The sequence below is a fragment of the Vanessa atalanta genome, chromosome 1, assembly GCF_905147765.1.
Source record: "Vanessa atalanta chromosome 1, ilVanAtal1.2, whole genome shotgun sequence".
Taxonomy (NCBI): Eukaryota; Metazoa; Arthropoda; class Insecta; order Lepidoptera; family Nymphalidae; genus Vanessa; species Vanessa atalanta.
This window is the reverse complement of record NC_061871.1, coordinates 669,801-693,927: the sequence shown is the minus strand read 5'-3', so window position 1 is coordinate 693,927 and position 24,127 is coordinate 669,801. Positions and strand designations below refer to the sequence as shown.

At 35.1% G+C, this 24,127-nt stretch overlaps 1 protein-coding gene and 1 long non-coding RNA gene across 2 annotated transcripts in view; both read left to right on the top strand.

Annotated features, from left to right (window-relative positions):
* Nucleotides 1–24,127, top strand: part of LOC125072341 (atrial natriuretic peptide-converting enzyme) — a 135,079-nt gene that overhangs the window by 89,671 nt on the left and 21,281 nt on the right. The window contains exons 7-12 of the mRNA XM_047682985.1: nucleotides 4,454–4,648; nucleotides 8,156–8,288; nucleotides 8,489–8,641; nucleotides 8,786–9,004; nucleotides 9,159–9,300; nucleotides 9,554–9,735. Of these exons, the coding sequence (XP_047538941.1) occupies nucleotides 4,454–4,648; nucleotides 8,156–8,288; nucleotides 8,489–8,641; nucleotides 8,786–9,004; nucleotides 9,159–9,300; nucleotides 9,554–9,735 (1,024 nt within the window). The remainder of the gene's footprint in view (nucleotides 1–4,453; nucleotides 4,649–8,155; nucleotides 8,289–8,488; nucleotides 8,642–8,785; nucleotides 9,005–9,158; nucleotides 9,301–9,553; nucleotides 9,736–24,127) is intronic.
* LOC125072432 lies at nucleotides 16,801–21,793 on the top strand. The gene is made up of 3 exons (XR_007119963.1): nucleotides 16,801–17,012; nucleotides 17,114–17,276; nucleotides 17,533–21,793. It is a non-coding gene; the product is annotated as an uncharacterized LOC125072432 (long non-coding RNA).

Sequence of the window (24,127 nt, the reverse complement as noted above, 5' to 3'; positions counted from 1 at the left end):
TAAAGTTTGCGAGCTCTTTTGGACCGTATCTATGTTTTTATCGCGCCCACATTATTTTAAATGTATTGATTATTCTATTTTAGGCCTTTGAGATATTTTTATTTTATTAGAACCGTCTGGGGATTTTTCCTAAATCGGCATGAATTAAAAAAAAAACGTATTGTATGATTTTCGAAGCATCCATCTTTAAAATTAAAATGCATCATAACTATGACATATTTAACTATAATAAATTATTGCTTTCAAAAGTATACCGTCGATTTAAGTTTAACATTTACGACACCTAATGTTAAAGTAATTGCTCACCTTTGAAAATGGATAATATTGATCTTGAAACTGTTAACTCAACCAAAATCTTGGGTATAAATTGGGATTGATAGCTTCAGCGGAGCCCCCATTTGTCATCTCTAGCGGGTAAGCTCGGCTCCGTGGCTTATGCTATGCGGAATGTTGCACAATTGAATGATATCAAAACTGGTATAATTGTTTATTTTAGTTATTTAAAAATGACATCCTTTTTATTGGTAATATATCAGAACGATCATTCTTTGAAAAATTTCAATTCACACTTATCATATTCATTATTTTTGTACCAAATTCAATTATTATTATAAATATTACATACATATAAGTATAATTGTAATAAAAAGTGACTTTGTATTTTTAAATGTTCAAAAAGGTTTAGTTTCTTGCCGGTTCTTCTCGGTAGAATCTGCATTCCGAACCGGTGGTAGCTTCACTTATACTCATATAGTTTGTTAAATGACGATTCAAAAGTGCTTGCTTGATTATATGCAGAATTTTATTAAAGAAATGATAATGTTGTCTCAAGTAAGATCAATTGACTTTTTAGAGTCGGAAAAATGGCGTCACAAACTTATCCATACTTCTCGTGTTTATACAATGGTTAATGATTATCACTGATTTTATCAGCATGATCAATGTTATTGTGAATTTTATTTGACATGAGATTGTTTTAAACTTTATATTGTAAGTATGTGTTTAAAAATATCCCTCTTCCTTTTGTAAAAGGAAAACATATTCAACATGTAGCTTTATTCCAATGTAATAGGACTAATAAAACTACTATGAAAACAACTAAAATATACTACTACTATACTAATCGAGTATCAATAATGTGAATTAGTTGTGTAACTTTTCAAACCACGTATGCTGCGGAGATAAGTTCGTATGTTAGGGACGATAAGTAAGGTTTCAATAGGATTTACGGATCTTATGTAATGTACTGTATATAAATACTTTAGCATCGGTTATATTGATATATTAAATTTTGCTTTCTCGCATCAGATAGGGTCAACGCTTTGTATTTTAGCATTCAAAACTAAACCAATCGTGTATGTGTGACAATACAGTGCATACATCGCCATAATATTTTTTCCACCAACAGAAAGACTGTGAATATTATTCTAAATAGTATGTTATTGTATGATTAACTAGTACCAGGCATACAACCAGTTGCTAATTGTCCTTTACAGAAATAATGGGCTAGACATCCAAATTTATTCCCAATCCATAATGTCTGTAAAACGTCATATTGTTTGCGAAAACGAGCGCCGGTGCCCTCGTTTATGGACAAAATAAATTGTTAAAACTAAGAATAATACGTGTATCCAGTTGTTGATTTCTCTATAAAATAAAACGATACAAGTAATTGTAACTCTTGTAATCATATTTGGAAACATAATTTATTTGTTTTAGTCCATTTTGTTTGCATAGAAAATGTATTTATTGTCATTCGTGAAATGTTGTAAATCGACTTACGACTTATACTATTTCGTTGTGTGTAAACTTTAAATTTATAATTAATAATCATAGGCAATGACGCTTATCACCTTCTGATATTTCATGATTTTTTCTAAGGTGAGTTTCGAGATTGGCCTTTAAGAATATCTCTAGAGTCTGGTTTTGTTACTTCTAAATAGGTTACATTATTTCTTATTCATTAATCTTTAACATAAAGTCAGAGGCTTTATATTCCCATCTGATTAGAGTCTCATGTACGAGTATAAAGGCTTTTTTTTATCTAGATCAGCGCTAACTGGTTTGAATTTCGGTAAATCTTTTCGTGTTAATTCAATAATGGAATTTGAAATCTTTTTATTCTCATATCGTCACTGGACTAAAAGAAAAGCTTAAGCGCAAAATGGCACTTTAGAAAAATGAGATTTAAAGTAAATACTTTAAGCCTCATTTCCCAAAATCACTATATTGGCGATTTAGGCTTTTTCTGTTCTTACTGAAGGTACTTATCAGGACGTGAATTTAAAAATGTTATTTCCAAGTAAATTCATGTATTCACCTATTTTTAAGCGATCTAAAACTGGGAAATTCTTAAAATTTTGTGTATTATGTATAACATTTATTTATATTACATAAATTATATTGATCATTTATTTACCTCAGATTTAGTATATAAATCATAAACTTCTCCCTTTGGATCTAAAATATACATTTTAAATAAAAACTTAACATTTAACCTGTATGCTATTAAATACGTATTTTGTAAGCAGATTTAAAAAACAAGTTGTTTTGTAAAATATGTCAAATATGTCAACTGGGTCATTTATATTACACAAAACGTTTTCTCGAATAGAATCAAGTTAGTGTCTCCAAGTTGGCAAGGGTAACTTCACATTTTGATGTAGCAAGCTGCTCGAAGATGAATAAATCTAATCTGAAAAGGTTCTAGTGACTATGTATTTTTTCTTACCGATTTATAAAAAAGTTATCTCTTGAAATATTTAATATTATCACTAATCATTTTTGCAAAAGTGTTTTCTTTTATTAAAGCAAAATATACTTTGGTTGGTATACTTTCTCATCGATCATATACGAATACAAGTAATAATCATATACAATTGAATTTATATACCGGTGTGTGGGTGTTAGGTACTACTCACTCATCAGATGTTCTACCGCCAAACAGTAATTCATAGTATTGTTGTTTTCATCTATATTTAATTGGCGATAGAGCTTTGTGCCCGTCTTGTTAGGTACCATCTACTCATCAGATATTCTTAGTAATGTTCCGGATTGAAGGGTGAGTGAGCAAGCGTACAGGAAAAAGGCACCGAATTCTTAGTTTCCAGGATTTGTTGGACATTGGCGATGTTAGGTTAATATTTCGCCTGCCAATTAAATCACAAAAAAAATACCGATAATATTTCTCATGAAATTCACCGCATATTAACTCCGCGCTCTTTAATAACGATGCAATTTTAAAATATGTAAATATAGATAAATATTTTACATTTTGGTTTTCATCAAAATGTCTGTACAAATTTGCAAATCAGTTTTAAAATAATGCCAGCATTTATTACCTTCGTTTAAATGTTTGGGCATAAATAACTGATATTGGGTACGTCCAAGTCGATTTCAGACAAGACAACCGTTCTCAGTGGAATCACTAGACCAACAAAACAACACTAGAATTATTTATAAATTTAGTCTGTTCTATCACTTTAGCAAATTGTATTTCAAATGTGGAATTAATCCTTGAAATCGTCATGTTATCTCCATAAACACGTCGTTCACATCACAGCAATATATATTGTTTAAGCAATTTAAATTAATAAAGGCTGTCCGTGCATCTAGGAGTAGAAATTTCAGTATATCATTTAAATGCTTTGGATATTTAGGTACATATTGTTCATCATATATACGTATCTATATTCGATATGCTGACAATTGCCTCGGCTATTCAATAATAGACTATTGTCCGAACCAGTGTTAAATAGAACATGTTCACAACCAACAACATGTTAGGGCGTCGGACATAAAGCTATCTATATAACATAAATTGATGTTTGGAAATCTGTTGGAAATTAATAGACTTCTAGACTGTTTAATCGATCAACGTGAACGTTGGTACAGATATTTATTTTTTCATCGAGATTATATTCACTTTTGGGCCGATAAAATAATATTCGGTATTACTGTCCAAAAATTCACAGTGAACGTCCAAAGTCTGAAATTTGGAAGTGTGTTACGTCTTTAAGTAATAAAAAAATGTAGGTTCTCCCTTGTCTATATCTACTTTCTTGAATAAGTTAATTAATTTTTCATTCTATACTGGAGTAAAATATCGTGAGGAAACGAATGTTTTGGATGAAATTATAAAATAACTATATAGGATAGTATAAGCAATTGAGCTCGAAATAGAACCTCATCTCAGCTGTTCTTACGTGAAATATTACGATAGTAAAGCGTTCTGCGCTCAGACAAAGGAAATATCTTTAAATACTCTCTTTGTTTGTAATATACCGTTGTAAGGAAATAACTTGGTTTTAAAATAATGACAAATAGTACATAACATTTCTTCAAAAAATTGGTCGTATTGGTGAAAAATTGTATTTCACATCTTAAGTCATATCAAGCGATTTAATTAACTTTCCGAGATTTTGTGTTTTAATTTATGTGATATTTGTTCTAGTACGTGTCTCAAGTCGTCAACCGGTCTTCAGTTGTCACGTGGCCAGCTCCGACGGAACCGCCGGGCGCTCGCAACCCTGCGCCTGGAGTCTGTTTGCCAGTTATAGTCACATTCTGTCAGCAGCATCGAATATCATACAACTTCACCGTATTTCCAAATTATATTGGTCATTTTGGTCAACGAGATGCGCAGCAGGTATGTGGTGATATCTAAACCTATTTATTTAAGTGTCTACTTAATAAGCCGCGCCCTTCCGCGATAAGTGAGTACTTTGTAACAATTTGACTAGGCGCGCTTGTGCGAATGAATAGACCCATACAAGATTGCAAGTACCGAAAAGTCCCACGTTGGGTGTCAAATTGCTTATCGAAATAATTTATAATTGAAGAAAATCATAAATAAATATAGCAAAAAATAAAAAAAATAAAAATATTTTGTTTATTGTTTTAATAATATGTACGAGTAGCAACTAATTTAATATATTGTATACATGCAAAGACAAGAAAGACGGCATATACGAGACTCATGCCGTTTGCCGTTACGGCATACGAGTCTCCCCCCAATCTTATCCCCAAAGCGCACCAATAGATGTTTCATATAAGAAGTCTTTTTCAAGCGATATAATATTTCAAGTTCTAGTTTTTGTACGCAAAATATTCAAGTTGAACTCTTTATTCAAGTAGGCTTCCGAGAGAGAGCACTTCTACGTCGTCATTTTTAAAATCTGTCAGTTCTACTTGAATCTATTGCCACTTAAATATGTACGTATCTTCCGAAGTGAACCGACAAAACACTTCGTTGTCATATAGAATAATTTATACATATATTCGAATAGTCGGCTATAATATTTAATTTTTAATATTATCGTAGTTCAGCCGAGATGGCACTGAAGTAAGAAAACGCAAATTGATTTTTTTTTGTTTATTTTAGGGTTTATCAACGATTGTTACAAAAAAAGATATACTGTGTTTATAAATATATCCTACATATTTATGTACCTAAATCAATGAATTCTAACCCTCGAAAAACCGATACTTAATAATTCAAACGCCTAAGATATATTACAGACCTTAGGAACACCCAAAAATGCTCTTATATTTTAATGACGGTATTACTAAAGAGCGTGACCTCACATTGTAAGGACGGATTAGAGCACACTTGACTACCGCCTAATTGCTCGAAGGCCGAAGCCTTTTCGGTGCATTCTTAATAAATTTGGGTGATATTGTTGCTGTATAAAAATCTATAGGCCAAATTTGGGCACACAAATTTTAATATTAATTTCTTTTCACGATTATTTCATCTACCTATACATATGATTTTCTTGCTGATTTAAAATTGTATTGTCCTAATCTCCAACCACAGTTACAGTCAAAATCTTCACTATTATCTTTCAAATATAGAAGCAACACTTCCATTTATAATTTATAAAACTAATAATTTTTTCCTTATCGAATTCGGTCAAGGCGATTTATCTCAAGGGAGACCAGCCAACACAGGTCATATTAAAGTGTATGTGCAGATACATGTGCACACACTAATTCCTCACTTTCATAATCATAATCCATTGGAATGACCAATCTGACACGACCTGAATGATTACCGAAAGTTTTACGCCCTTTCTAGGGCACGGAAATGCACACACTTCCAACTTCCATACTCTGTGCTGATAGTGAGAAATATACGACTGAAAAATCAGATAATTTTTTATCGGCCCGACCTTGGGTTTGAAAGCAGGACCTGGGGATTTGTGGCCTTATATCGAGCCACTAGACCAACGAGGCACTTGAAAGTGATATTCGTTTTCAAACTAATATCGGTTGAGAATAATAAATACCTTAGACTTTATTTACTAACGAACTAATTTTAAAATAATTGAGTGTAAGAGTTAATATCGGTCATAAAATATTTATCTCTTACTCCGAATGGGTCCACAGAAATTAGATCGTCTTTGTGTTCGCTGAATGGCAAAAAGCGAACTTAATGGCGTGTAAGTCTTCGATTTCAATATCGACGTCATTCGATAATTAAGGTTTCAGTGAAATCAATCATTGTCAAAGACATTTAGATCTCGACTCCGTGATGCCTGCGCCGTGTCTCGCAACAAAGGGTTATTTATTAGCACCGGCGCAGGAAAATTAATTCCGTTAATGAACTAAGGAAATGTATTGTGTCATGTAGAACTACTTCCTGCGATGCGATCTTACGATCTGATACTAAGCGGATGGAGACATTTAATTAAATAATGCCTTACTTAGTGCACTGCTATGAATATCACTTCTTCTTAGTAATATAAATGTGGATATATTTCTACAGTATTTATATATTCCTTTGAATTTAAATTGAATAGCTGAATTATAATATTGGTTAAAGACAATCATATTAAAGTAGGATCAGACTTATGTCTTTCATTTCCACGAGTCGTAAGTTAAATCTTACTTGGATGTCTAATATGTACAAATATATCAGTATAGGTTAATACGTACGTCTCGTCATCGAATATAAATGATTTTTTTATAGGTATAAAATACTAGTACAGTATACTATAGTATTCAAATGACAAATTTAAATGCTGAGTAAAGTACTTCTCTACTTTTGATGCGAGATGTAGCTTTTTTCACCACGCTGGTCCAATACTGGTTGTGTAGAATTTCAGTGAATTTTGACACATGAAGCTTTCGTCATGAGATTTTCCTTCACCACCGAGTGCGCGATGAATGGTATACACTAGGTACTTGCCTGGGTTTGAACCCGCAATCTTCGGTTAAGAGGCATGCGTTCTAACCACTGGTGCTCCTCGGCTCTTCTGCTACATGAAATACAATTATAAAGAAATAATCTGGAATTATTTCCATTCCAGTCGCAATTCCTTTTTGATAATAAAATACAATGTATGGTAGAGAAAACATAAATCTGAACACTTAGCCTAATAGCCTTACACGTGCCCCAACTATGTTTCAGAGTGAACACGTGTGAACGAATCGAGTAATCTATTCCATTTACGCCAAAATGTTTTATAAATTGACAGGACTGGACGGAAAATACTAATTAATATCACATTAATTGGAATCATGCGATGTATGGCATATATGTATTTTAGGTCGATTATTAAACCTCAATAGACGTTTTATTTTTGAGAAAAGTAATGGTTTCGGATTACTTGTTTAAATATTATGCAAAAAGAATCATGGTGGCAGGTTTTTGTACTTGGAAGAATGGGTACTATCTACACGTTTATTTTTCTACCCCCAGATATCAATACTCTGTGTTTCAGTTTGATGAGAGATTGATTTAACATGATTGATTTATCTTAAATATCATGGTTACATTAACAGCCTGTCAATTTCCCACTGCTGGGCTAAGGGCTCCTCTTCGAGGAGAAGGTTTGGGGCATTTTCTACCACGCTACTCAAATACGGGTTGGTATTTCGTTGAAATTAGACCCATGTAGGTTTTCTCACAAAGTTTTCCTTCATCGCCGAACTCGAAATGAATTATAAACACAAATTAAGCACATAAAAAATCAGTGGTGCTTGCCTGGGTTTTTACCCGTAATCATTGGTTAAGATGCACGCGTTCTAATCACTGGGCTATCTGGGCTTTTAATATTATGGTTGCAGTGCAAATTTTTTGGTAATCATTAAACATCAAGGGAAAAAATTGATAATTATAAGGTGTCTAAATTAAAAATATCTTTAACAGGATTTGGAAATTTATGACGCTGTCGTGGATGTGCGATGCTACGAGCTCACAGCTCTCTTTCTATGTTCACTCTTCGTGCCCAAGTGTGGCCCTTTGGGTCATATGGTCAGACCGTGCAGAAGCCTTTGTCAAGGTAACGTTATTCCATAAATATGATATTACGGATTTTTTCGCCTGCTATCCTCGATTTTGATTTCCTGATCTTGTCAATATCGGTGAAGCGGATAACCACCAATAATAACATTTTATTCTGAATATTTTACCAACTACCTAACTGTGTATTTGGTATGTTGTGTTGGATTTGCTTTTGTTCAATTTGATGGAATAATACAGAAACAATGCGTCGTTGCGGTTTCTTCCTGGAGGTATTCGGCTTATCGATGCCGGATTACTTGCAATGCGAGATATTCCCAGAATCTACTGACACGGACGTCTGTCTCGGCAACCGAGAAGTTAAAGATGCCCGTTTCCGAGCCGCTAAGCCAGGTAAAGTCATTCTATTTCTTATATTGTCAACGAATATTTTTTCTATCGGGATAATTTGAAAAAGTTATAACTGCTCACCTATAATATTATGTTTATTAAGCCGTTTGTCAATTAAATTATGAAAATTCCGTTTTTGCCGAACAGTTTGCCCAACGGGCTTCCAATGTGACATGAACCGGTGCATTCCTCATGATTGGCGCTGTGACGGTCACGTGGACTGTGCGGATCGCTCTGATGAGCTCAACTGTCGAGTGTGTAAGCGCAGCGGTGACGTACACTGCGGAAACCAGCGATGCATATCACAGGCTCATCTGTGCGATGGCAAGATTGACTGCCCCTGGGGACAGGACGAGAGGAACTGTTGTAAGAAAACTTGTTACGATCAAATTATATCCTTAGACGGTGCGAATAAATCGATTAATGTCATAGACGTTTCTTTTAACGTTTTAAATAATAAATTTAATCGGATTTCTCTTACAATATTCAAGAACAAAATATATGTAAGGAACTTCCACAGTACGATTGAGTGACGCGAACGGTGACATCGGTAGCGGTGAGCTGCAAGTGTACCGCGCCGCTAACCAGTCGTGGTTCCCCGCTTGCATCAGCACGCTGGACGAACCCACTGCAGTCAAACTTTGCTCCATGCTCGGATACTCGTGAGTAGCGTACTTATGTGTTCTTAATAGTTTCACCCCTGTAAATATTCGTGTGGTTATACTTCATGAAAAAAACTTCAAGACTTGTGATTATTGCTAAATATTCTATGCATATGGCCTAGAGGTGATAAATTTAGTTTATTACATTCGTTTCATTAATAAGAATGCAGTCGCATTTGTTTTTAACTGATACTTGATGGTATCAAAATGCCCTTAGAATAAATGTAAGCCTAACGGTCATCGATGGTCCCAGATGGGTGAACAGGAGTTCTGCGGTGGGAGGTGCAGGAGCGCGCGCGGGTCGCGGTCATGCACACGTGCATGGTGTGGCGCAGTCGTACCGCGCTTTCCAGCGCAGCGAAGGCGGCCTCTTACGCGAGCTGAAGGACTGCCGACACGACACCAGCCGCGTGCATCTCGTCTGCAACAACTACGGTCAGTATCCTTGTAATTGACTGCTTATTTAGAAACGACTTTGACTTTATCTTAAAACTTCTACTCTTAATTACTGTATGAAAACCACATAAAAAAACGTGTGCAATGCGGTGAAGACTATGGAATTATCCTTAATTATCCTTTTTATTGAACAAACTCGATTTATTTCAGTAATATTAAACAAATTTGTCACATAACAGTATAACATAGGGAAGATTAAATGGCCGACCATTATGCATGCGACGCTGGCTTAATCGGACTACAAGCGCGCGCTCAGCCGACCGCAACTGTTTTGATTCACACATATGACTTCGCGCGGAAATATTTTAAGAGTAATATAAAATATGAATCAAATATAATATGTCAATTTATAATTCAAATATCTTTATTCAGTATCGAAACATTATACTTACTAATTTATAGAGAAGCAACTTCTACAGGTTCAGATAAGAGAATATCATGTCCTGAATCTGACGCAAAAAACTCAGCAAATACTTATATTTGAACAAATTTTATTGATGTAAATAACGTGTTTAGATATAACAGTATTAGTTCATAAATGTCCAAACGCTGGGCAAAATAGTACCCCAATGGTAATGCATCTATGAGTACGTGCTTTCATAATTTTTGATATTTTATTTTATTGGATAGAATACAAGATATCTCGTCTATATAATATAAATCGTCTCTTCTTTATAAAAAAAATATACAAGTTCGTATGTTTGTTCTCAATGCTTTCCTAAACCAACTATCCGAAACTTTTATTAAATATTCTCTATATGGGGCCCCCGAAGGATCCTTTCTCAACAAACAATATTTTTTCCTATATTTTGTCCTTACATAATATGATTAACATAGCATACCATGACGATATATATACCCTTATTTTACGCGAAGCCAGGGCCACTAAATTCTGCCACATGTGTATTCCGCCAACCCGCATTGGAGCAGCGTGGTGGAATATGCTCCAAACCTTCTCCTCAAAGGGAGAGGAGGCCTTTATCCCAGCAGTGGGACATTTACGGGCTGCTAATGCAGGGCCACTAGCTTGTATGTTGCAAATACTAGTAATATACCGATATCTAAAATGCCAAACCGTTTATAAATTGGAGACTAACTTATGTACAATTTAAATGGATTGGTGGCAAGAGGAGTGCCCGTTTAGTCGCAATTCCTACTCCGTAACGAGGAATGAACCAGCTGTTCCTTTAACAGCAGCGTGATTTCACACTTCGCGTCACCCAAGCTTACGTATCGTCTACATTTAACTCAAATAACATTTTAGTAACATAAGAAAATTTAAATCGATTTCTTTTCATTTTTCATTCTTGTAAAATTAGCAGAATTGTTTTTTTTTTTTTTTTTAATTTGTACTCCTAATGACTATATATGTCGGGTTTTAAAAAAGAATCCTATTTTTAGAAGCACGTTTATTAAAAAAGGTTATTTAACACCTCATGAGAGTAAATTTAACGTCGGGGAAACTTGGTGTTATGGGTTTGCACAAGCCCGTCTGGGAAGGTACACTACACATATATTCTACCGCCAAAACGTATGGTATTAATAACGGTGGTGACCATTTACTACCAATTGAAACATGATCACACACAAAAACAAATGCAGTTGCTAAAAAATAAAATCAAACATACTAGCACAATTTACTTGTAAAAACTAATAAAACTAAACGAGGTCATTATTCTGTAACAGTTTAATCCCACTCTTTATAGCTCTCGGCTAAGCCGGCGCACAGCGTTGCACTCGCTATGATTACCATTATATTTAATTATTTATCTATGAAAAGGTTATCAAATAAATAAAAAGTTACAATCAGTAAATGTCCCGCTTTTGGATAAACTACATTTTTAACTGTATAAGGTAATATAGCATATAATAAAAGGAGAGAGCTTGAAAATTATTTCCCTACGTTGCTCTAAAGCGTATTGAAAGGAAAAAAAGATAAGAATATATAGCTTTATTTAGAGACTTATACAGTGTTTATTTAAAAATAAAAATAATTTTAATAAATAGAAAAAAAATCCCTTTAAGAAAACTTTACATTCTTAGTGGTAGCAAATTTAATATCACATTCGACACGTCATGTCTGTATCATCAAGATTTCTTCACCGCTGGGAACAAGATGAACTATAAACACGAATGCAGGAAATGAAATTCGAATCAGGTATTTTACTGTCAAAAGTAACAGCCTGTAAAATTACCACAGTAGGGATAAGGCCTCTCCTTTTAGGAGAAGGATTGGCTTTCACCACGCTGCTCCAATTCGGATTGGTGGACACACAATTGGAAGAACTTCGTTGAAATTAGACACATGCATGAAAATAGTGGTGCTTTTCTGGATTGGAACCCGCAATCATCGGTTGAAATACACGTGTTCTAACCACTGGGCCACCTTGGCGCAAGTTTACCAAGGGGCAATGTATATACATCTACGTTTATAATTAATAATAATAATAATAATAATAATAATAAGCCCCCCGAAACCCAACCACACGTCCTGATTGACCATCTAATCACGTGGGGGGCGGACACACGATAATTAAATTACTGGCGTGGCAAACGTGGCAATGGTAACCCATTTAGTATGGAGACGCGTAGTAAGAAGAAACGTATAGGGCCGCTACCCGGGGGCGATCGCCGGGGCACACCTGGAGCTGGCGCTGGGTGTGACAGCATGCGGACCGTCAGCGGTGAGGAGTTGAGCAGGCGGGCTTCTCCCGATAAATTCCACACTACAGCCGGTCGTCGTGAGTTGAACAGGCGGGCTCACGGCGTTAATGCTACAGCCGCTACCGATGATGAAACTAACAGACTGACAGACAGAACAAGTAGCCCAATAGAGCCTTATAATAGTCCTAGCACTTCATCATACACACCCTCCGTCCAGTCATCACCTTCCACTATTAGCTTAAATACAGAATCACACTTACCAGCTTTGAATGTTGCGCGGGAGGCGAATGCCTTTTTGCCCGCGTCCACCAAGGCTGGAAAACCGAGAGTTCGCATGAGATGGAGCAAAGAGGTAAACTCATTTATCATGCGAACATATTACTATATTACCAATTTAGAGACTGACATGACCACATATAGACAGAAGATGCATGAACTTTTTACACAAGAATACCCAGGGATTACGGTTACAGAACAGCGAATTTCCGATCAGAGAAGAACTATAGTAAAAAACAAACTACTAACCGAAGACGAATTGAACCGATTAAAAGAAGAAGCACGTATACAGCTACAACAACACGACGTTACTACACCATTACCCCGAAATCCGTCTCATTCAGAATTTCACTCTCAAACAGAATCTTTTACAATACCAAACACACAAAACACACACACATCAGATATGTCAACACAAACTGAATCTGTAACGATAATATTAGAAAACGAAGTTAATACTTTAAACGCACAAAATCCGATTACTGAAACGTACATACAAGAAATATATGATAAATTTAGTACAACTTTATTGCAATACTCAGGAACGGATCCACTAATACGTCCTCGACTTCCTAAAATAAAATATAGCCCACAACTCTACAATTTAATTCAAATATTTAACCAAAACATATTAAATAGATTTATTTCAGAAGATACACAGCTAATAGACATACATACCCTCATATACTGTACAGCATTAGTAATAACAGAAGAAGTAAATCCTAAACAAATAGAAAATATGCAACGCACAAAAACTAAGCAAACTAATAAACCACCGTGGCAACAAAGACTCGAAAAAGATATCGAAAAACTCAGAGCGGACTGCGGTAGACTAACTCAGTATATTTACAATAATAATAGATCAAATAAAGTAGTAAAAAGAGTAGAAGAAATATTCCAAAATTGTATTATACACACTAAACATGACAAAAATAATAGAAAGCCAGAAGAATATTTGGACACGTTAAAACAAAAACTCGCTCTTAAAGTTAATAGACTCCGAAGATACAAAAAAGCACAACAGCGAAGAAATGATAACGCCATCTTTACAACGAATGAAAAACTCTTCTATAGAAATTTACAAAAACCACATACTCCCACTAACACAGTAACTGACAGGAACACAGACGTACCTACTAAACAAGATCTAGAAGTATTTTGGTCTGGTATATGGGAAGAACAGGTAAGCCATAATTCAAAAGCATTATGGATAAATGACGAAAAAATAGAATTTAGTATAATAAAAGAGATGGAATTTGTAGAGGTAACCGAAACAGATATAAAAAACATAACAGCAAAATTACACAACTGGAAATCACCAGGCATTGACAAGATACACAACTTCTGGTATAAAAAATTAACATCATTACATAAATGCATAGCGAAAAATCTAACACATGTCGTATTAGGACAACAGAAAATACCCGAATTCATGACAATAGGAATAACTTACATGCTACCAAAAACCAAACACTCACCACAACCTTCCCAATACAGACCAATCACATGCCTACCTACAATATACAAAATCTTAACATCAGCCATTACAAACAAAATTAACACACACATAGAACAACACAATATAATAGCAGAAGAACAAAAGGGGTGCAGGCGGGCCCATATGGGATGCAAGGAACAATTAGTTATTGATTCCACAATTCACAAACATGCTGCCACAAAAAATAGAAATCTCCATTGCACTTATATAGATTATCAGAAAGCTTTTGATAGTATTCCACACTCTTGGTTAATTCAAATATTAGAAATATATAAGATAAACCCAAAAATAATAGACTTCTTGCGTAAAATAATGTCATACTGGAAAACAACACTACATCTTAACTATGGCCAAAATACTATCGTTACACGACAGATACAGATTAAGAAAGGGATCTATCAAGGTGATTCCTTGAGTCCCCTATGGTTCTGCCTCGCCCTTAACCCCTTATCGCATCTATTACACCGTTGTCGAGTAGGATATCCTCTTAAAAGTATAGAGGAAACCATTATATCACATCTGATTTATATGGACGACATAAAATTATATGCAAAGAGCGATAAAGACATGAAAAAACTAATAGAAGTAACAAAAGAGTTTAGCACCGATATCAACATGCAATTTGGATTAGATAAGTGCAAAACAATACATATAATAAAAGGCAAAATAAAACCGGGTAACTACGCAATAACTTCTTCTGATACAATAACAGCTATGGAACCAACAGATTTATATAAATACTTAGGCTATAATCAACTTAAAGGACTCGATCATACATCAATCAAACATACACTTACAATAAAATATAAAAGACGAATAAACGTTATATGTAAAACTCAACTCTCTGGGAAAAATCTTATAAAAGCCATTAATACATATGCTATACCTATACTGACATACTCATTTGGAATTATAAAATGGACTAAAACTGACATAGAACAAATAGAACGAAATACACGCACAATTCTAACAAAACACAATAATCTCCACCCTAAATCTGCAATAGAGCGCCTAACACTCAAAAGACAAAATGGAGGAAGGGGATTGATAGATATTTATAATCTCTGGCAAAAACAAATTAATACACTAAAAACATTCTTTCATTTAAAATCTCGCACTAGTGATATACATAAAGCAATAGTTGTAAATGACATTAACTACACCCCATTAAATTTAAATGAGCAAGGATATCATATGAATGACTGTATTGATGATCCTCAAAAGCAAAAACTAGAAAACTGGAAAAAGAAGGTACTACACGGACGCCACCCACATGACTTAGAACAGCCCCACATTAATACAATAGCATCAAACAAATGGCTCAAAATAGGAAACCTTTTCCCAGAAACCGAAGGTTTCATTATAGCAATCCAAGACCAAATCATTAACACGAAAAACTACAGAAAATATATTATCAAAGATCCCTCTATCACAAATGATAAATGCCGTAAATGTCATATCCAACCAGAGACTATACAACACATAACAGGAGCGTGCATAACCCTTACACAGACAGACTACACTCATAGACATAACCAAGTAAGCAATATCGTTCATCAAAAACTAGCACTCAAACACAAACTTATACAAAACACAAAAACGCCATATTACAAATACACACCACAAACAATCTTAGAAAATGCCACACACAAAATGTATTACGATCGAGGCATTCTTACCGATAAGACCATTCACTATAACAGACCAGATATAACTCTACAAGACAAAATAAATAAAGTCACTTACCTTATAGACATAGCAGTACCCAATACGCACAATCTACAGAAAACTATCGCTGAAAAAATAAATAAATATAATGAGCTCAAGGAAGAAGTTACAAGAATCTGGAAACAAGAAAAAGTGTACATCATCCCTATAGTTATCTCAACAACTGGTGTCGTCCCAAACCATCTCCTCCATAGTCTAAAATTATTAGATCTAAATGAGTCCCTTTATATCCCAATACAGAAGGCTGCTATCTTGAACACATGTAGAATAGTAAGAAAGTTCATGCAATTGGAAGAGACTGACACAACATAATTACTACACATAAATAACACACACCACATACTGCATTCACTTGATTTATATCCGTGAATGTAGTTTACACCAACTTAAAGGCTGAGAAAAATAAAATTTCCGAAAATAATAATAATCTTTATTGGCTGAATAAATTACACTACTACAGACACAAAATGTATAGTAATTAAAACAGAACAAAAAGACACTTATTCTATGTAATACAAAAATTATACACAAAACAAAAAATGAAAAACAAAAGAGAAAAAAAAAATAGAAAAAAAATAACAAATAAACAAAAATTACTTAGAAAAGAAATAGTAGTAGGTATGTATAAGTGCGCAGCAGTGTAATTCAGCCAAAAGGAGACCACTCAGTATACGTAGAAACATGTTAGCTTCTACACTGATTTTCAGTGGCCTCCTAATGTCGTTACTGACAGCCGTTGCAGATAAAAGATATAATTTAAAAGGAAAAAAAACAATATAAATTTATAAAAATTGAACATGAAGGAACCAAAACATAGAAAGTAAATTTATATAATATAAAGAACTAAGGACAAAAAAATTATGTTTAATTGTCGCGCCAGCGCTCAGCGGCGCGGGGCGTATCGGGGCGCGCGGGAGGACGGCATAAGCGATATTGGGTTTTATTAAGTATGAATGCAGCGTCTGACAGCAAACACCGTATTTCCCGCGCGCCGCTCGCTTGTCCCACATTCACGAACATTACAACAAATGCAAATAGTGACACAATTAACATATTGATTCAAGGTTAAAATTGGACAGAACAATATCAGGTAAGTAATTGTATATATAGTATTCATTGTTGTGTTTACACACATATTGACTTGGCCAATGATTAATATTCTAGACATTTATCTTGCCTTCTTTTTTTTAGGTTAGGGATTTAAAAGTTACATACAAGCAAAGGAGGATAGACGGTTACAGTAAAAAACGGGCGGTTAAAACAGTGGAAGTGTACGAGGAAGCCAAGGTCAAGGGATGAGTTCCCCAAGCGCTGACCAGACCTAGCCTATTGCTTTCGTGCCGCAAACAGACAGGTTCGCGTAATTAGATCTTTAAAAATATGTAATAATTATATATGTATATATACATACACACATATATAGATACAAATACATACGTTATTGTTACACATACTCATTGTTAGAGAACCAAATTAAATAAATTAACAAATACATATATGAATTATATAACATTTTGATTAATAATAATAGGCAATAATTAACTACAATCTTTTTGTTTTTCTAATAAAAATAATTTATATTTATGTCTGAAATTTGTTATTGTTTTCAGGTTACGAAGAGGAGGAGGCAGGTCATTCCAGCACCTAGTGGCGCAGAACCTAAAGCTTCCTCGGAAACTCACCGTTCTATGTATTGGCATTCTAAGTTTTATCAATGACGCTCTAGTGACATGCTCACTATCATTATTTCCTAACCACTGTAATTTATGATAGAGGTAAGGTGGAACCTGGTATTTTATAGTGCCAAAAAGTAACGTAGCGAAATGTAATTGCATACGATAATTCATTTTTAAGATGTTAGCATTATTTAAATATGGTGTGATATGTGTACGTGGCGGTATTTTAAAGCAGTAGCGAGCGCAGGCGTTCTGGACTCGTTGGATGATTTTTTTTGTACGTTCAAGTAAACGGGGCCCTATAACTACATCTGCATAATTAAATTTAGAAAGAACTAACGCCTCACAAAGTCTAATGCGTACTTTGGTAGAAATGGAGTCTCTAATATTATAAAGAATTTTTAACCTATAAAAACAGTTTTTGGCAATATTATTTACATGCTTTTCAAAACGAAGTTCCTCGTCAAATAGAACACCTAGGTTGCGCGCTTCAGTCACCCTTTGTATACGTACACCTTTTATATCAATATTTGGATCACAATTACTAATAATTTGAATTTGCCGCTCTGTACCAAGTATCATGTATTTAGTTTTGTTAGGGTTCATTTCTAGCGTGTTTGAAATTGACCAACGGGCTATACGATCCAAATCTTGGTTGAGTTGTTGCAAAGCTGCTTGTACCTTACATGGCTTAAAAGAAATATACAACTGCAGATCATCAGCATACAAGTGATAGTTGCAGTGATTAATTTGTTTTACAATATCAGTTGTATAAATCGTAAATAAAATTGGTCCTAAAATAGAGCCTTGTGGTACTCCTCTAGTTACATGCCTTATGTCAGATTTAGCAACACTCCCATCTTCTGACTTAATCTCTACGTATTGGCTGCGGCAACTCATATAACTCGCAAACCATTGTACAGTTTTGTCGTCGAACCCATAATATGACAGCTTTGATATCAACAATGGAATGTTTATGGTGTCAAACGCACGAGAGTAGTCTAGGAGTACTAGTATAGTACCCTCGCCCCTGTCTCGAGCAGATAGGATATCATCGACAACGTCTGCTAAAGCAGTCGTAGTCCCTCGATTTTTCCTAAATCCTGATTGTTTATCTGGCAAAATTTTATTTAACTCCAAAAAGTCTCTTAGTTGATTGCATACAACTTTTTCAAGAATCTTGGACAAACATGGTAGAATGCTTATTGGACGTAAATCTTTAAATTCTAAGGGCGTGTCGATCTTAGGTATAGGTCTTACAATAGCTTTGCACCAAAGATCTGGGAATTTGGATGTTAATATGGAGGAGTTGACGATTGCAGTAATAACCTTTATTGTGTATTGCAGGGTTGGTAATATCATGTCCAGAGAGATCCCATCTGCCCCGATTGCATTAGAAGTTAATGTTTTAATAATTTTAAAAATTTCGGATTCTGTAACTGTTTTCAAGTAAAAGCTTGCGTCACTAAATTTATTGCGTTGAAAATATTCAATAACTAATCGATCCGCATTTAGACTACCGGGAATTGCAAGGAAAAAATTATTAACTTCATTTGGGTCACGTAACTGTTCTGGTAGAATCAGATCACCTTTTCTATTGATGTTAACATTATATTTAATGTGTTTCCAAAGAATTTTTGCATTTTTTAAATTTTGATTAATAAAAGTTTCGAAATAAGCCTTTTTTTCATTTTTAATTGAAACACGAACTATATTTTTCAAATCTTTATAATAATTAATGTGCGCGTCTATTTTACTTTTACGTGCTCTTATATGCGCAATATCCCGTAGTCTCATCATAAACTTAATAATAGATGTGATCCAGGGATAATGACGGAACTTAGAGTGCAAGGATTTTAGAGGTGCAAGTGTGTCATAAATGCGTCGAATCTCTGTATTAAATTGCCCTACCATATCATCTACGCATTGAAGTCCGGCAATGCAGTCCCAGTTCACAAGTGCCAGACATTTGTCTAATTCACTTGGATCTATAGATGTAATGTCCCTGTAAAAAAATTTTTTTGGTGTAAATTTATCTCTAGTTATAGTGACGTCACAAGATATAAATGAGTGACTGCTTAAAGTGCATACATAATCAACCCAGACCTGACAAATATCTGCATCGGTACAAAACAAATCTAAGAGAGTTTCACTGCGATTTGTGAAATGCGTTGGCTCATTAATGTGTTGCGTCAAATTTAAACTATTTAAGAAGTCAGTGAGTAATTTACTGTTTTTGTTATTTTTATCAAAATAATTAATATTAAAATCTCCAATGATGATGAGCTGATCCCGCCACGTAAACAAGGATAAAGTCTCGTACAAAGCATCAAAAAATGTTTGTACACTTAACCATGGTGGCCTATATGCCGTTCCTATTACTAAGTTTTTACCTCGACTTTTATAGCATATCCACATCTGCTCAACGCAAGGGGAGGGAGGGTGACTGAGGGTGCGAACATTCAGGCCTTTTCTGACATAAAATCCTACGCCGCCACCGCGTGCGCGTATGTTTTGTGGGCGAGGTATATGCTGTAATTTGTAACCCGGTATAATAGGAGCACGGCCATCTTCTCCAGCCTTCAGCCAAGTCTCATTTAGGCCCAGAACGTCCACATTATGCCTTTCTACTGCGACTATGAATTCCTCATGATTAGTTCCTAGAGAACACGGATTCAGGAAACCAACTTTTAAATTGCGCGGTCTAATCATTTATAAATAAAATTGCTAACTAATGTTACCTGTTGAAATAGTAAAAATAAATTAATGATTTTAAAATATTCAATTAATAATACCAAGTAACACACAATGTAAACAATACCTCCTTGTATTTTATAGTTATATGGGCTCAGTATGTATAATGTCTGGTTGTTGTATATTACACTGCTGCGAGAACTTATTTTTAAGACCTTAAGTGAAAAAATAATCCAACTAACATTAATAGAATATAATTTTAAAAAACAAACTATAAAATAAATCTTCCTACCTATTAATTTCATTAAATATGCTATATATATTTTTACAATCATCGAGATTAAATCAGAGCTCAAACCCGTGTTGATACAAAAACCTTAGAAATATCATTTTGTGTTTTTATCCTTTGAGCCGCAGTATCTTTACTCCGCCGCGCATATATTCGCCCCTCGCGGGTCCAAATATAACGCCACCCATTGCGACGGCCTTCCTCTCGTGCATGATAGAACAAGACACGGTTTGTTTTTGTCAGACGCTCATTTATATAAAACCGCTTGGGTTCCTTGTCTATTTCAAGGCCCGTTGTATCAGCCCCGCGTCGCACGCGCGCCGCTCGCAGTAGTTGATCGCGAATCGAGCGGCGCGCTAGTCGCACTACGATAGGGCGCGGGCGAGATCGTTCACCGGTTTCATTATAAGCCGGCCGCGGTCCTGATCGTTCAACGTAAACAACGTCGCGCTCGTCCAAGGTGACTCCGATTTTACTTGCAATAAGGCCTGTGACATGATGCAGATTTTCCTCATTCCGTTCTGTGATACCTGTAATCTCGATGTCGTTTAATAGACACGACTGTTCGCGCTCATTAAGATCCGACTTCAACTTGGCAAAATCTTCCAGTAAATGGCTCTCTGAAATGGTGCACGGTGCTTTATTCTCAAGTTGAGTCAATCGTGCTTCTACGCTGTCGACCCTTTTACCTACTTCGCTTAACGTACCTTTTAATAACGCGAGCTCCTGCCTAAACGAAGACACCTCATGCGTCACTGCGGCCAATTCAACCCGAAGGAGCTTCATTTGGTCTAAAAGTGAGCTCACGATAAGTGGATCTTCAATTCCTGACAGAGATGGGGGAAGTTCGGTGTGTGATACAAGTTCCCCTTGCGTGGAAGCTGTGTCGGTGACTAAAGCAGGAGAACACGGCTTCGGCTTACAGCCCTTACAAATCCACTTTGGTACCCTTGCATCTGGGCTGGAGTTCATTACACAAGCTCGGTGGAATAAACAGGAGCACCGTACACATTTCACACTATCGGCCGCAGCTAAAAACTTTCCGCAGCTACTGCATTTATTTGCCATTTTCGTTATGGTTATGCACGTGTAAATAACCAAATACTACGAATAGTTGTATTTTATATCGTGTTTATACGTATATATTAAATTGTTATGCAGTATGTATAAATCAGAGATGTAATCTATTTTGGAATATAAGGTAATTGTTTTTTTTTTTTTTTTTACACTTTTTTACCGTTTTAAAGTTATTACATTAGATCACTTGTAAATTTTTGCACTTATTGTTTCGCTAGTGAAATACGGTGAAATAAATAATAATAAATTAAGTTTGAAGTTTTATTTTATCACTGCATATACATATAACACTTGCATAAATATGTTAAACAATTCAACGACCGCCGCACGCAACGGCCCGTACGACAGTCCCAATTACGAGTAGCCACAAATTAATACAGTTACGTACAAGTGTGTCATATAAATAAGTTACGATATTGATTATCGTGAACGAAGTATGTAGCTGATATTCTGTTTTACATACGAGAAATTATATTCTGTTTCGTTTGTATAACCCATTGAGAATTGCAATCTTATTTTATAGAGTCGACATATCTATGAAACTCTCGGAAAAGTCGAGATCAATGACCCCGCCATTCCTGGATCGTAGTTTTTTTTTTTTAAAACACTGAGCGAAACACGCTGGAATGTTTACAAATTATGTAAGCGAAGCACAACCTCTGTTTACATTCGGTTTTATTTTAAACTGTGCACATTCTTCTCGTTTTATTGCGGACTGAAAAAATGTCAGAAAGTTAGTGGAAATGCTCTATCGTTGGGATTTGTATCGACGGGAAAAATAACTTTAAGCTTTTAGAAAAATGTGTTTATTAAAGGATATACCAGTAATTTCATGCTACAGCTGATTTATAATAATCGGGCTGTAAGCGCATTATATCCTTTTCAACAGAAACTGTTTGTTATCGGTCAGAACTCATATAGATCGCGTTATCTACAATTATATATGTATATTAAATACTTGTATCCACCGGTGGCTGCGATTATGTATGCGGGGCGATGAAGTCTTACGTACGCTATGTAAATAAATCATGATGTTTGATTACTTGAGATGTTTAGGCTTAACTAACATAAGGTCGATGATCGCATGTATAAGATTCGTTAGGATATAATCTGTACTTCTATACTAATATTATAAATGTGAAAGTAACTCTATCTGTCCGTCGCTCTTTCACTGTTAAACCCATGAACCGAATTTGTCGAAATTCGGTATGAAGCTAACTTGTACTCTACGGAAGGACATAGGCTACTTTTTTGCCTAACACATGACAACCAACCCCTAAACCGCGAGCGAAGCCACGGGCGCTAACTGATTTATAATATTCTAAATTAACCAAAAAACAAAAGCATAACAAAATACATATAAATTAAAGAATAATAACACACGCGTGTCCCGAATTGATATTTTATGAGAGAAAGCTAAACACAATAAGCCATAATTAATTCCGGATCCCTTAGGAAAACAGGCCGACTCGACAACACTGCCGACAACAGTCAATCAACGCTTTATCAAATAAACAAAACGAGCAAACGTTGCCTATTTATTCCCGTGTTTCGGGTAAGCTGCCTCATGTACTGTTGCTATATCAACTAAGTTATTTCTATATACAATCAATTCTAGCATAAAATTATCTTAAATAAATTTATATAATGTATAATCTATACATATAATAAAATCGTAACTGATTAAATTCTGTACATAGAAGATATTTGAGAAAAAATTGTATTGTAATTAACGCAATAGACCACAAAAATGTGATTTTTACAATTTTTCTCTATTTATCTGTCCGTTCGTTACCGCTAATCTCGGAAACGGCTTTACCGATTTACATTCGGTTGTCACTAATATACTGTAGTATTGTTTTGTTAAAATCGAGATGTTATAGAACCAGGGTTGATGAGGTTAAAACCTTTTTAAAGAGTTCATGTGGTGTTACATCAACAATTTGCGTTTGAAATTAAATATACTATATATGGGTGCGGCAGAGATTATTTTATGTTTATGTCCGGTTCCTTCTCATTCCAGAAAAAAAAATCGTTTACTTTTAAGCGAGTCCAGTGCACACGGCTAGCTTTATATGGCTCCGCCGCGTGTTCGCAACTGCAAAAAAATCTATGCTTTAATCCGAGATGGCACTACGTGTAATATCGTGTAATGTACATTATGCAGTTAGACAAAGACTTATCGGAAACTACAATGCCACGACAGACTCAAAGATACACAGATATGTCAACCATATAATACTCCCACTTTTGAGGCTTAAAATCACGCGAACGGAGTCGCGGGCACCAGCTAGTCTTATACATAATATAAGGATTGTTCGTTCTGCCGTCGTTCTGACCATCGCGGCTAATGTTGGGCAAGGCACGGTAAGGCCTTCTTATAGTAAGGGCCCAGGTTCTCCCGCTTAGCAGCAATATTTAATAATGTTGTGTTTCGTTTTGAAGAGTGTGTGAGCCTGTGTAACTTTA